Source organism: Pezoporus flaviventris, unplaced genomic scaffold (genome assembly GCF_033815535.1).
Source record: "Pezoporus flaviventris isolate CSIRO_AGI_PZ_B2104156 unplaced genomic scaffold, CSIRO_AGI_Pfla_v1 ptg000020l, whole genome shotgun sequence".
NCBI lineage: Eukaryota > Metazoa > Chordata > Aves > Psittaciformes > Psittacidae > Pezoporus > Pezoporus flaviventris.
This window is the reverse complement of record NW_026892568.1, coordinates 6,087,749-6,101,530: the sequence shown is the minus strand read 5'-3', so window position 1 is coordinate 6,101,530 and position 13,782 is coordinate 6,087,749. Positions and strand designations below refer to the sequence as shown.

General features: G+C 48.1%; 1 protein-coding gene across 1 annotated transcript; it reads right to left on the bottom strand.

The window, feature by feature from the left end:
* Nucleotides 1-1,797: 1,797 nt before the first annotated feature.
* On the bottom strand, nucleotides 1,798-9,433 carry TEKT3 (tektin 3). The gene is made up of 8 exons (XM_061455553.1): nucleotides 9,410-9,433; nucleotides 8,146-8,758; nucleotides 7,520-7,603; nucleotides 5,881-5,951; nucleotides 5,495-5,638; nucleotides 4,018-4,240; nucleotides 3,195-3,349; nucleotides 1,798-2,170 (listed from the first exon to the last, which is right to left on the bottom strand). The coding sequence occupies exons 2-8, from the start codon at nucleotides 8,722-8,724 to the stop codon at nucleotides 1,954-1,956; spliced, it is 1,473 nt and encodes a 490-aa protein (XP_061311537.1). The 5' UTR covers nucleotides 8,725-8,758; nucleotides 9,410-9,433; the 3' UTR covers nucleotides 1,798-1,953.
* Between the last annotated feature and the right edge of the window lie 4,349 nt (nucleotides 9,434-13,782).

Genomic DNA, 13,782 nt, shown 5'->3' with positions numbered 1-13,782 from the left:
ACTGAAATTCCTCTGGTCACAGCTCAAATGGAGGAAAGAAATGCAGTGCCAGTATTGTGTGAAGAGGCATCGTGGGTAGGACACGATAACATTTAGTTGGGCAACTGCGACGCCACATAAATGCTCTCAATTAGGAGAAAGCCTTAAAAGAGTCAGGCTACCGGGAAAGATGAGTGTTTGGGGGGCTCTGAAAGCAAAACTGGAGAAGAGACTTTGGGTGCTGACTGTTACTGATGTGCCCTCGTGGTAAAACAGAACTCGGCTATTTCATGACTCAAAACTGAAGGTGGAAGTGAAACAAATGTGAAGCTGCCGCTGGTGCCAGGACTTTGCTCAAGTTACTTAAAGGCTCATGCTTTCCAGAAGGAGACTGCAGGTGCCTCTGCTTCCCAGTGCTCAGCTGGGGACAAATGTGCAGGGCCCATTTCTCAAATAAGAAAAGAGTTCTGCCTGAAAAGCAGCCATCTGGAGCAGGGCTTCAAAAGAGCAGCAGCACAGCCAAAATCACCAGGGTCTGTGGAAGCCTTCGGGAAATGAGCATGGGGAGAGTAGCAGCACAAAGGCTTGCAAGGATGCTATCAAAAACTGCAAGTCCTGATGGTTCAGTATGCCGAAGGCTTACTTTGGGATAAGTGGAGAAAGGGAAGGTGTGATGAGCTGCAGAGTTTTTCCTGCTTATGGCTTTATGTTCTCCCTGGAAAGGGTGGCTGCTGTCTCCAAGGGGCTCCAGCTCCAAGATACACACAAAATAGAGGAGATCTATTTTTAGTCTCCATGAGACAGATGCGCTAGTAAAAAACATGGTTAAAAAGACAATTGCTTCCTGTTTAGGGCTGCTGCTGTGAAGGGAGATCCTGGCGAGATGCTGAGGCTGGGTAGGGCATGGGTGCAGGTTCCAGCTCTCCTTGGGAGAGCAGAAGGGCAGGTCTGAGAGGAGCTGTGCTGGGAGATGGAGTCATCTGGGGATGCAAGACGAGGAAAGATGCTCTCAGCTCCTGAGAATTCCCCATACTGGGCCAGGAAGTCCATGCCCTGGATTCCTGAGGGAGGAGAAGGGACTTGAGCTTCTGCTCCTTTGGGATTCTTGGTGCTTGCAGGCTTTAGGCTGAGCTCAACTTTGCTTTGATTTAAAGATTCAAGAGTGTTTAAGCGAGCCTAAGGAGACAATTTGCAAAGTGAATTTCATGCTGAACCTCAGGTGGATAAAATACTTACCCCTCTGAAAGTTCAAACGCTTGGTAAAATAGGTCTGACTTGCAACAAGAGACCAGGTACCGTGGCAACTGGGCAAGACTGATGCATCTCTTTATCTTCAAAGTGCTTTGGTGCTTCCCCCAGCAAACTGCATGCAAGAGGTTACATTGGGAACCAATCCATACTCACCAAAGTGAAACCCACAGCAGTTTCTTCAGTTAGCTGGCTGAAAGTCCTTCCTGATTTGAAGACATTTAGGTGACATGTAAATTCTTTCTTAAAATTAAGAAATTATCATTAGAAATCAGCTTAAAATGCAAGTTTTTTCTGTTTAGGAACAGAGCATACTGCAACGCTGCACCATTAAACATACATTATGGATGTCAACAGTTAATTACTCTGACAAGCAGCTTTACTTCCCCTTGTGCTTTTCCCACATCAGACAGCCTCAAAAGGAGGAAGGCATGGAAGTTTTTCCCCTAAAATCACAGACTGCAAGCGTAGGAATGAATCCCCATGGGTGGATTTACTCTTAGTTGCATACAGGGTATTTTCAGCTGTTTTCTGGCAACGGAAAGAGACAAAAAACAAAGGAAAAAGAAATAATCCTGATAAACCATAGAACACACCAAGTGATAGTTTAATCTCTACTCAGGGCTGCCATCAGGAAGGGAAAGTTTAATAGTGTGTTTTGGAAGCATCTTAGCAAAACTGGGAATGTCTCTGGCTGCAGGTACTGTGAGTTTGGCAGAGCCCAGCCTAAATGTAACCCATCAGCCGTGGAATGATGGGAAAGGTCTTGCGCATCCCCATGCACTTCTCCTCGTCAATGAAGAGGGAGTGGGCTTTGACGGACAGGTCATGCTCCAGGATTGACTTGGCACGAACCAGTGCTTGCAGCGTGTCCTCGGCGTCTCTCAGCCGCTGGTGAAGGTTCTGAATTGTCTCATCAAGTTCATAGACCTCATTGACAAGGCTGGAAGACAGCAAGAAACCCCGTTAACTGTCCTGTCACAGGGGTGGTTTCCACCATGCTGCTGCTAACAGGCCCCTTGGGCACAGGATTTCCCCCTTCAGCCTGTTCAGACTAACTCTGACCCCCCATTTCTGCCTGATGCATGGGAAAGATGAGGGCAGAGATCCTCTGGACGTCAGTGGGGAGGCATGGTTTGCTCTATGGCTTTAGCAATGCACAGCCACATCTCCTGGAGCAGCTCATGCCACCGAGAAGAGTGATGTGGTTTCCTGTTTGGTTTTGAGGGTTTGTTGGTTCACCCTCCTGGATTTCCCTGTTCAAGGGTCCTCCCTGCACCTATAGGTGCACACATAGTGACAAAGGACAGCTGGGAGAGGCTAAAAGTGAATGTGAAACAAGTGGATGATGGAAAACACAGTGGTGAGTTGGAGATGCTCAACAGGCTGGGTTTAAATGGCCTTTGAAAAGAGGCTTCCCATAAAGCCATGCCCAGAGGGCTCCAGGAGATGTGAGGCTTGCGGTCCCTCACAGGGGGTGCTGCTGGGCACTCAGGGAACCCTGCTTCTCCACAGCCTCTTGGGGTGCAATCCCAAAGAGCTCACAATGTCTTTGAAAGGATTTCCAGTGTCCCCAGTGGACGGTAGAACAACCCTTACTGCTTCTCCATATGGTGCACCCTTTCTTGCAGTTACCCAAAAGGAAGGAGCTAAATGCTCTCAGCACGAGCCTGGTGGAGAATAAAGGGCTTATCCATCAAAACTGAGCACTCAAGCCGTTGGGAAGCAGGCACGAAAGACGATGAGGTTTACCCAAGTGGAAAAACTCAGCCCCTGATGAGGTGGCATCAAGCTGGACCCAGCCATGGTGTACAGCCTCTGTGGGTGCAGAGCACCCAAAGGCTGGGATACCTGCTCACTGCTTCTGATTATATCAATGAGCTTATAGAAGGACTATTTAGGAAAAGAAATAAAACCAATTTTGTCACCCAGTGATGCTCCCTGGGGACCCTGTGCTCCTGCCTTACCAGAGCTGGGGAGAGTCCCGGCACAGCTCCATGTTTGGTCTCCGTGTGCGCTCATCCAGCCGGGTCTGAGCCACTTTCAACGGAGCTCTTTTGTCCCGAATGGCTTTGCGGATGGCTACTATGTTCATCTCAAGCTGAAAGATTTCCTGCAGAGTCTGGCGTGGAAAACAAACACATGCGTGAATTAAGAATGAGAAATAATAAATTAAAAATAACATTCTCAAATGACAAAATCATTTCCCTTTTCTCTTGTCTGTCTGCAGAAAAAGCCATGTTCAATAAGCAAACCCTGGGCTCAAACCATTGTCACTCTGCCACATACCAAGGCACAGATCCAGAAGAGACTTCTCTTCGGGAAAAGCCATTCATTGGTGTTGCTGTCACATCAGAGGAGGTTTTGGAATAGTGATGGATCTATTGAATAACCAGCTTCCCAAAATTACTGCTTGCAGGAACTGATTGTCCATCAATAGCAACTAACAGAGGGAAAGTTTTTAATGGGTCCTCATTTAAGGATGTGGCATCAGTCCACAGTGCTCCAAGCCCAGTCTCTGCTCGGTTAATCAATACTGTGCTGAGCACTTTCCAGAAGGCTTTCCATGAGACCCACTGGCCCGAGCCAGGTGCCCATCACTGATCTCTGCTTGGCAGAGAAAAACACATGGATAACCATGCAGCAGACTCATAGTGCTGAGACTGAAAGCATGTCTCTGGGGGAGAAGCAAGCTTGTGAACCCCACACAGGCTGAAATAACTACCAGGAGATGCAATCAGCATCACTAGAAATGATGGTGTCACACCGAAAGGGAGGAATTCAGGCTACCTTGGCCAGGTGAGTCTGAATCTTGCTCTTGGCATCAGCTGTCTCGGAGATGCGGTTGGTGAAGGCGATGTTGACCGTGTTGAACTGCTTCCACATCTCATTGGCCGTCACTGCCAGCATGGTCTCGATGTTGTCCCGCACCTTGGCAGAGGCTGCCCGGTCACGCTGGGAGCGGAAGATGTTGGTGTCTGTGAACTTGGCCCATGTCTCTGGCACCGTGATCCTGGGAGGGGAAAGGAGAAGCCCTGGTGAGCCCATGGGCAGGCAGAGGACCTGCCATGGGACCAGTGTGGTTTAATGTCGATTAAATCTGTGCTCTTTATTTGACCAGATGAAAGTGAAACATCTGGACATTATTTGTTCAGTAATGCTTATCAAATGATGACATGCTCTCGAGGACAGCTGTGGTACTTACGAAAGCTCAAACAAAAGATTTTCCCAGAAAAAAATAGAGATATTAATCAGGCCTCATATTTACACATTGGAGGCATTTAAGTGCCTAGTGATTCCCAGCTACACAACACACAGTCGATTTGTTTTGCTCATAACTCATCTCAGTTTCACACTAAACCGAGTGAGCATTAGATAATATTCCATTCCCTGTCTGTGCATTCAGGATGAAGCTCACGCCTGTGCAATAGTCCAGAACAAGGTCAACAAAAGACTTAAATACCACATAAGCTCCATTTAAAACATGCTGATTCTCGGCACATTTTACCCCCCTCTGAATTTTAGCATCAATCCTTTGCAATTTATTTGCCTGTCTAAATATGTCTGAGCTCCACTGTGAATAATTATTCAAACATTAGAAAAACTGAATCAATCTATGCCCCACCATAAACTGCATGTGTCTGTGTGAGCAGCAGAGTTATTCCCTCAGCCCTTTGCCACTTAGGGCATATCCCTGTGAGTGCTGGTTGAGGTCATCATTCATTTACTGCAGAGCCAAAGCCGAATTACTGGCACCCAAAAGCAGCTGAACTCTGTCCCAGGACTGTGCTCTCTATTTCTTTATCTCCTGTGTCATTTCGGCTCCCTGCCAGGCCCTCTCCAAGCAGGGGTGAACCCCCCTGACTTTACATCAATGATGTGCACTCAGGCAAGCACTGACACATCCTTGAAGTATGCATTAACTTAATGAGCTGTGCAGAGGTGCTGGGCTGAATTCATTTTTCAGGGTGATCTCTGAACCCTGGTATAATGTTTAATTAGGTGGGACTTGCTTTCGACGGGATATTCGACTTGCTTTTGCCTGCAGGATGTTCAGCATCCAGCTGAAAGCAGAGGGCTGTTCTCCCTTTATGATGAGTGGAGAGACAGGGGTCCTCCATGGTTGGTGTCCCCAAGCGGGATGGATGTGCCATGCATAGACACATGCCTTTATAGTGGGCTGGTGGAAACCAGCTCCCTGCTAAGGAAAGGCATCGTGTCCCTTGTGGCCAGCTTGACACCCGTGTGCTGCACAGTGTGTACTCACGTGGCATCAACCCGCTCCACCCCTTGGTAGTAGCTGATCCCATCAGAGGTGTTCCTCAGGTGATGGCACTTGTCATCAATGCGGTGGGCTGCCTGCTTGTTGACCAGGTCCCTCTCCAGGTCGTGCTGGGCCCCCCTGTTGGACCTTCAACACACAAACACCAGCCATCAGTGGGGAAGCTTGGGCGGAATGGTTTCCTTCCTACCCCTTTCCCCACAGCTCCCGCCTGGACAGCTATGTGCTCCCACAAGCATTACTGCTAGCATCCCATGGAGCCCGCAGGGGTTTTGTGCCTGCAGAGTGTGGGGAGAGGTAGGGACCTGCTGGGGGTGCACATCAGAGCTGCCAATCAGCCCTGCAGCGTGAGATAAGGAGCTCCTCCTTACATGAGCTGGGCTTGCGCCTTATCCAGGTGCTGCCGCATCCTCTCCTGGCAGGACTTGATGATGTCGACTTCCTGGGAAAAGGCAAAGCATGACCCCATCAGTGCCCATGCTCATTCCTTCTGGCCACACTCATCCCCTCACACCTCTTCAACCTCACACATAGAATTTGCCTGCTTCTCTTTCTGCCCGTGACAGATAGGGAATGAAGAACGTGCCCCCCAACCCCAGCGCACCCACTTGTGCAGCTGAGCCTGTGCATAGCACCCGGGAGGGGACAGGAGGGTGCTGTGGTTGCTGCCATGACCTCTGAATTTGCTTTCTGGGTAGGTTGCCAAGTAGTTTTTCATCTTGACATCAGTGTCAAGTCCTGGTTAGTTCCACTATAGGGAGACAGGGACGACAGATCCTGACTCAATAGGAACAAGCACAGTGGTTTCCTGCACCAACAGCCCTACACATCCCCATCCCAAATCTGCCCTTTCTGCTCCCAAAACGTTTTCCTCCCCAGGAGAAATGGGACAAGAGGGGAGGAACTTTATTTTGGTGTAAATCCCCAGTCATTTCTAAGAAGCACTGAGCTCCACTGGAGGAAGCCATGGGTTGCTCTCAGCCCGCTTGACTTCAGCACAAATCTATGTATTTGAGAAGCCCCAGCAACCAGAGGCAGATGATTAGTGCTCCAAAACGAGGAATTTTTAAGCCCTCCTGTCTGCATTAGCCAGCTGAAAAACGCAGCCTAAATGCATCCCAAACACTTAAACCCCAAAATGCCATTATGGAGATACCAGCTTTGATTATTTTCCTAAAATCTCATGACCTTTAATTTAATCTTTTAATTTGTTAGGGCCTGACTCATAAGAAAAGATTTTCTAATGGAGCAGCGGCTTCACAGTCCCGGGGGCTGCAATTTCCTTCCCAGTTTCGTGCTGCCTTTGCAGTGATTGTATTTCACTGTACACTGCATTAGGATCCCATCTTCTGTGCCAGCTCTCAGCATGTTTGCTTTTTATACATAATTTAAAGCAGACTATATAAAGGCAAGCAGGAGTGCACGTTTTTATGATCTCTATAAAACCCATTGCCTGAGCACACAAAGTCCTATTGCAGCCACGCTGCTCTGAGCAAAGCAAAGCTAAGCTGGGGGTAGATGTAATATCTTTTATTAGAGCAGCTAATATAGTTGGCAAAAGCAGACAAGCTGTCAGGCACACACTGTCATCTCCATATCTGTGTGTGCATGTGTGTTAAATATATATAGATGTATGTATGGGATATAGATATAGACACACATCATATGTATGTGATACAGATACGTATAGATCCTGTGCTGGCAGGGCTCTAAAAGGCAGGACAGACTCATAAATTCCCTAAAGAGGGACAGAGGACCCCAATACATTACACAAGCAGACAGCTTGTTCTCAGTTATTCCTTCCTCCGTAAGGGCAAGCCTTGCCTGCCCTGCAAGTTCATGCTGCTGCATGGGGGAACACAGCCCCAGTCCAGTGGATTTCGGGGGTTTGAAGAGTTTTTAGCACCTCACCAGCATTAGGGAGCCAATGAGGGATCAGGGCTGCAAAACCTATTTAGGGTAGTTTAGGTAAAAATAACTTTAACGCATGATCTGTGTTGCCAAACTTACTCTGAAGAGCTGTTTCTCCACCTCGTCATGGACAAGGTCAATGCCCATCCTCTTCTCCCGGTGAAGCAAGCACTCCCGAGCAACCTGTTGAGGACATGCATCAGTGCCAGTGCTCCCTACAGGGGTGGTCCCCATGTCAAATAAGGTAAGGAAAGAGATTATGGGTGGGCATAGAGATGACATCATGGGTTAAAATGTACCCAGGGGAGATGCTTTAGCTGACAATGAGCAGCCCAGCTGCAACATCAGCATTAAATCAACATGAGGGAACACACGTCTCCCTGGTGCAACCACAGCTGAATGCAGGGACCTGTGTCAGGCTTGATGCTGACCTCGCCAGAGCCTTGTAGTAGGACATGGGCTTTTGTCTCCCAAACCAGGGTTTTGGATATACTGATTATAAAAATATTTGGTTAAGCAAATACTGTTCTGACGTGCTCAGCATGTGCTGAGAGGGGATGCAGCAGACGGCAAGGGATTTGTTTATTACGAACTTAACTAATGGTCTCTTAATAAAAGCTTTCTAGATGTTACAGAGCTGTAATGAAACTTGATCAGATGTTTGAATGGCTGCAGATGTTTTAGCTGTAGGTTACAGCCTGCAGCCTATTGGACAAGGTGCTTACCTGTAGAGGGGCCTCTGTCTCAGTCAAGGCTCTCTCCAGTCGTTTCTTCACATCTGTGAGCGCCCTGGTCTCCTTGATCATCTCATCCAGCTCATGGCAGAGCTCGGACTTCCAGAATCCTATATCGTTGACACGTACTCCCAGGTTTTTGGTGCTCTCTCCTTGGGTTTTCATTGTCTGCTGATGTTTATCCTGAATCATGCGGCAGGTATCATTTCTCAGGCGCTCCGAGTTTCTACGCGAGTTCTCCGACTCTTTGTAGTTGGTCATGTTGGACTGGTACCAGTCCTCAGGGGTGTAGCGGGTGAAGAGGTCTGTTCTGTTGCGAACAAAAGGCAGTGTATTGTCAGGGGTTACCCCCTTGGCACATTTGGTAAAGGGAGCCAAAGTTGGGTTGATGGCAGCTGTTTTATAGTAGCTTCTGGGCATCCAGGGGAGGCTGAAGGTCTGAGGCAAAGGGTAGTAAGGAAAACGGTTCTTATAGCTTGAAGCCATGGTGCTTATGGCAGGCAGAAACTTGTTAGGTGTTGATCTTGGATGAGCATGCGTTGCAGTTAAAGGAGAGCCAACCAGCTCCATTCTTGATCACTGCTCTGCTACTCAAGTATGTGTCCTGCACAAAGGAGACAGAAGATGACAACCTCACTCAGTAAGCTCCTGCACTTGGGTTACTTCTTACAGCAATGTATGCAACTTATAATACAAAGCAGCAGCACACAGCACCCGCACATCCCCTGCACAGGCCTACAACTCTTGAAAGCAAATTCCTTCTGCCAGAATCCCAAGCACTTGTATACATAAGGATTTGACTTCGTTGTTAGTATCTAGCATCAGGTCTTGAAATGTGGAGAGAAACAAATCATCGCTGCTAAGGAGAGTGACAGGTATTATGCCTTCATCTTCCTTAAATCTGTCAATCCAGTGTAACTGTAGTTGCTGACTCTGGGCTGTTCATTTGTTTCTTTTGGCCGGGGTATCTGCTGATCTTATAGTACTCCAGATACTATTTTCTCTTTAAAAGTTCCATTACCAGCCCTGATAGCTTTGGACACACATCTGCAACCAACACAGCATGATTGGTGTGTGAGGGACTTCATCCTCATCATCTCTACCTTCAATTGCATTACCTGCTCAAGTGAGGAGGCTGCAGGTGAGCTGAGCTTTGCAGGACTGTACCCAAATTTGAACGCCCCCTCAAGTATTTCAACCTAAAAGGAACAGCAATCTCTTGGCTTGCAAAGGAAGGAACATGTCTGTGGCTCACCTGATGTACAATAAATGCACTTGGAAAGGAAATATCCCAGAGTCTTTTCAGAGCAGCTCATAAACACCACCCTTGCAGTAACCTTAGGAGGAATGACCACACAAGATCTTGCTACCAGTAACTGCATACGGCAATGTGGGTGCTTATTGCTCTTTCCAGATTCAGGTTATCACTCAATTCTAATCAGAAATGTAATGTAAGGACCATTAACTGTACCTAACACACCTAATGGGGTGTTAGGTTATGTTGTGCTCGGTATGAAGCTCTTGTTTGGTTACAGGTATCCCTTACGAGGGCTCTTGCAGCCAGCTGCCGTGCTGCAGGGACGTGTCCCTCCACTAAGATCAGGACACTCGTGAGCTACAAGAAGATCCCTGGATGGGAGTAGGGTTTGATGTGATGCACGTGCTAAATCCTGTTTGTTAAAGGATGAGATCAACTTTAATCCTTTAAAAGAGGGATGTTTGCGTGACATAAACTGACTTTTATTCTAGAACAAAGTAATCACATGACTAGAGGTTTAATCGCTCCTCCTGGCCTACCCTGAGCACTTTGTGTCTGTAGGTGAGCTGATTTTAAAATCATAAAACCCTCGATAAAGAGCGTTTCTTTCATCTTAGTCACCTCTGCAAAAGACTGCTGCACAAAGGCAGGACCAAGGACTCACATTTGCCTACTTGGAAAGCTTAAAAGGCAATAGATGGGAGGAGACACACAGAGCCAGGCAGGCTCTGCCTGTTGCTGTAACCCCCTAATGCCAGCCACTCGCAGCTCATTGACTTTCTTGGAGCCATTCCCTTTTACACCAGGCAATGAGCAGACCACACAACTCATTAAAGTACATGTTTTCTAACATCTAGCTATGGGGAGAGGTGACCTAAGAGACTTCTTGTGTCACCGGTGCCTGTAAAGCTTTGACGCATTCAGACGAAGTGTCTCAAAATGCAGTATTAAATAAACAGATGGGAAATGCAGGAGAATAACTCCTTTGGCTAAGGCAAATTGGAGAAAAATAGGGATGAGTCAGAGGGGAAAAGTGTGCAGCTTACAGCTGGGAAATCACTGAACTTTGAGGACTGCTTTCTCAAGGCTTGCCCAATTTTGGCCATGCTGGCATGGGCTGCCCCAGTACCTGCCTTGACAGCAGCATAGCTGCAGGCACTGAGTCTCACCCCCAGATCCATCCTGGCCGAAGAGCCTGTGGGATCAGCAGTGGGAAGCTCACACCCTCGCATTTAGCAAAGGAGCTGTCACAAACACGACCCCTCTGAGCCAGTTTGGCAGAACCGAGGACGAAATGTCTGTGCTCAGGTCCAACAAAAACCACTGTGTGTGCTGGTTCCCACAAACCAGTGCCTTCAGCCCTTTTGTCCCTGCTAGGGATAAACCCCTATGCATGCCCGAGCTTTGCACCGCTTATTAATACCTGAGAAACTGCATTTGGAGAGGGGGAGACCCTGGCTCCTACCCCTGGCTCACACCCCTGCAAATAATCCCCTTTTCCTTCCTTAAGAAGGAAGGAAAAACCCTCAGGAATGGACTGGAGTTATTATTCCCTGCATTTCCAGCTGAAATAAACACCCCTGCATCCCCCTTGGGATAAGCAATTCCAGGATACTTTCTACCACCCCTGAAGACAGACACACATCAGGAGCCACCAACCACCTAGCTTGGGTACATTTGGATGATATAAGAGATACTGGGGGGGGATTAGGAGAAATACCTGCTGTTTAGTCCCAGATTCTCACCTGGGTGTGAGATGCACTCCAGGGTTTAGGGGTGTCTAGGGCTGCTACTCAGGCTCGGTGGCAGCACTATAAGGCACTGAAGCATCCCTGGTGTCAGTGACACAGAACCAGGGGAGCATTGCCATGGGCACAGGGTGCTCAGCAACCAGGTTCTACGCAGGGCAACTCCCTGCCGCTGCTATGGCAACCTGATGCAGCCACTGGGCAACGCAGTGCTCTCGATGGGCAACATGGGGCCAGCCCTGGGCAGCCCAGTGCAGACTCTGTGCCTTTGTGGGCAACTTGATCCCTTGGCCAAACAGCCCTTGGGCATCCTAGTACCACCCAGGGCAACCAATTGCCGCCCATGGACAAACCAATGCTCCTGATGGGCAAACCAGTGCCCTTATTGCTTCATTTTACCACTCCAGGTTAACCATGAGCTATGTGGATGGCTCATTAAATACTCAGACACATCTGTGTTCCCATAGCCTTTTTCAGTCTCCTCTCATTTTCCCAGCCATTCCAGCTACAGACTGAGCCTGTACCAGTGTTTTACAGCTTCTCGTGAGAGCAGGGACACCCTGCCCCACCACTCCTGCTCTCTATGCACGCACACGGAGCTGGCCTCCTCGAGAAAGCCATGCCTCTGCTGCCAAAGATCTGACATAAAAAATAACTCCAGCTCTTTGGTGTATACAAAGCTTAGTGCACTTTGATTTCACTTTAAACACACGTCTTGCTTTAGCCGGGTGAAGAATCAGCTTAATCAAAACGAAATAAAGAGTTCAGCACACAAGTTGCTTTTCTAGAGCAAAACCAGCTAAAATAACTGAAGTTAAAGCAAAGCAAGCTCTGCCCCTGGGCAGGACACGCTCACACCCTCGGGCCAGCCCTGCTGTCTGGTCCTTGCACATTCCCAGCCTCCATCTACACCCGCTCTCACTCCCTGCCCGGAGCCAATTCTGTTCAGCTGAATCACCGCATGATGAGGAACACCACTAATTGCTGGAGGCAACCACATGATTTTGAAGAATTTGCTAAATTAAGCAATAATAATTAGATAACATTGTAAATGGTTTATGGGTGCTCTGTAAAGCACATAGGCTTTCTGGGGAAGCATCCACAAGCACTGAGATACAGAGAGACAGCAGGGGATGTGAGAATGGACAAAGCTTTGGTCTCACCATAGCATCTGGAGTGGCTTCTCAAGTGAAGGGCTAATACCATACCTAAAAGCTATAAAGACAAGGAGACTTGGCAAGGGTAAACCAGTCAAATTCACAAGCCAGGTGATTCTCAAGCAAGAAGGTACCAACTGCACACAGTAAGAGGTCCCCAAATTCCTCATGCTCTGGGTACCACACAGAAATAAGTAAACTATTTATATCACCTCCACTTATTCAAGGGGTTAAACTAGGTTCCTTAATTGTGACTACAACTCCAACAGCAGCAAATCCACTGCAATTAGAAAAGCAGCTCCCGGTTCTGGTGGGGCACACCCAGATTTGATGGACACGTGAGAACACAGTTTGTCCCCAAGCCTTGACCATTTTAGCTCAGAATCATCAAAGAAAAACAAGGGTGAAAACGTGATGCTGATGTTAAGAGGGTGCCAATTTTCAGCACGTCAGCCCAGGTTTGTCTGGTTGCCTAAACTGGAATTTCGAGGGATACATTTAGATACCCAAGTACAAAATCTACTGCCAAAAGCTGTCAGTCTCTCTGTCACAGCTCTGCATTCTCACTGCCTATTAATACAGCATTACGCTGGATCATAAGCTGCCCTTCTGAAAATACCCAGATCCAGATCTTTTATAGCATCCATCATGAGTCTACATGTCCCCATAGCACTGCACAGTCGCAGTTTTACCCCACTTTTGAATATCCCTTTCTCTCCTATAAACACTGAACCCCTCACTGCCACACCAGAGGCCGGGACTGGCAGGAGGAGGGCTGAGGGGTTGGGTACCAAACCTGAAGGAGATTGATGGGAAGCTAAGCAGATTGACAAGGAGAAAGATCCAACTTTGGACATGGGAAGCCACTGAAGATCATCTGGGATCTCCCTTCCTCTGCCAACAGCCCCTCAAAGAGTTTGTGTCTTTTTTTATGGCTGGAGAAGCTCAGGTGTTTGTGCCAGTGCCTGCACAGCCACATGGCAGCACGTGGAAGCATCACCATCATGGTTGGACTTGGAAAACCCAGCTCCTCAGTCTGCCAGCAGACGCCTTCCTGCGCTCTGCAGGCAGACAGTGGAGCCCCAGCAGGGCAAATACCCACCTGTGAATAAGAGGCAATGCCAAATTCAGATCTGTGGTTAATTCCACCTCGTTTGAGTCACTTCTTTGGGATCCTTAAATGGCTACAACAATGCAGTCCATCAACAGGTTACCCCGGCAGGACCTGACACCTCTCCCTTGCTCTGGTTCAAGGTGGGATGACATCTGAGATGTCCAAGAGCCTGTACTGGAGTAAATATAGCATAAGGTGGGGAAGAATCAGCCCACAGTTCATGCTGCAGTGCAGCCGGGATGGATTGCACGTGTTGGCAAAGGCTTGAGAAACCACCTCCCATTGTCAGCACATCAGTGCAGTCTGTCCTGGGCTCAGCTCTGACACAGGAGCTATTCACAGAAAAACTGT

Bases quoted from the DNA above. Each gene is read 5' to 3' on its own strand.
- TEKT3 (XM_061455553.1), bottom strand. From the start codon at position 8,724: ATGGAGCTGGTTGGCTCTCCTTTAACTGCAACGCATGCTCATCCAAGA. The intron at 4,241-5,494 runs GTGAGTACACAC...TTCCCCTCCCAG, and splicing joins GTGGAGCGGGTTGATGCCAC to GATCACGGTGCCAGAGACAT. The intron at 2,171-3,194 runs GTAAGGCAGGAG...GCTGTCTTCCAG, and splicing joins CGGGACTCTCCCCAGCTCTG to CCTTGTCAATGAGGTCTATG.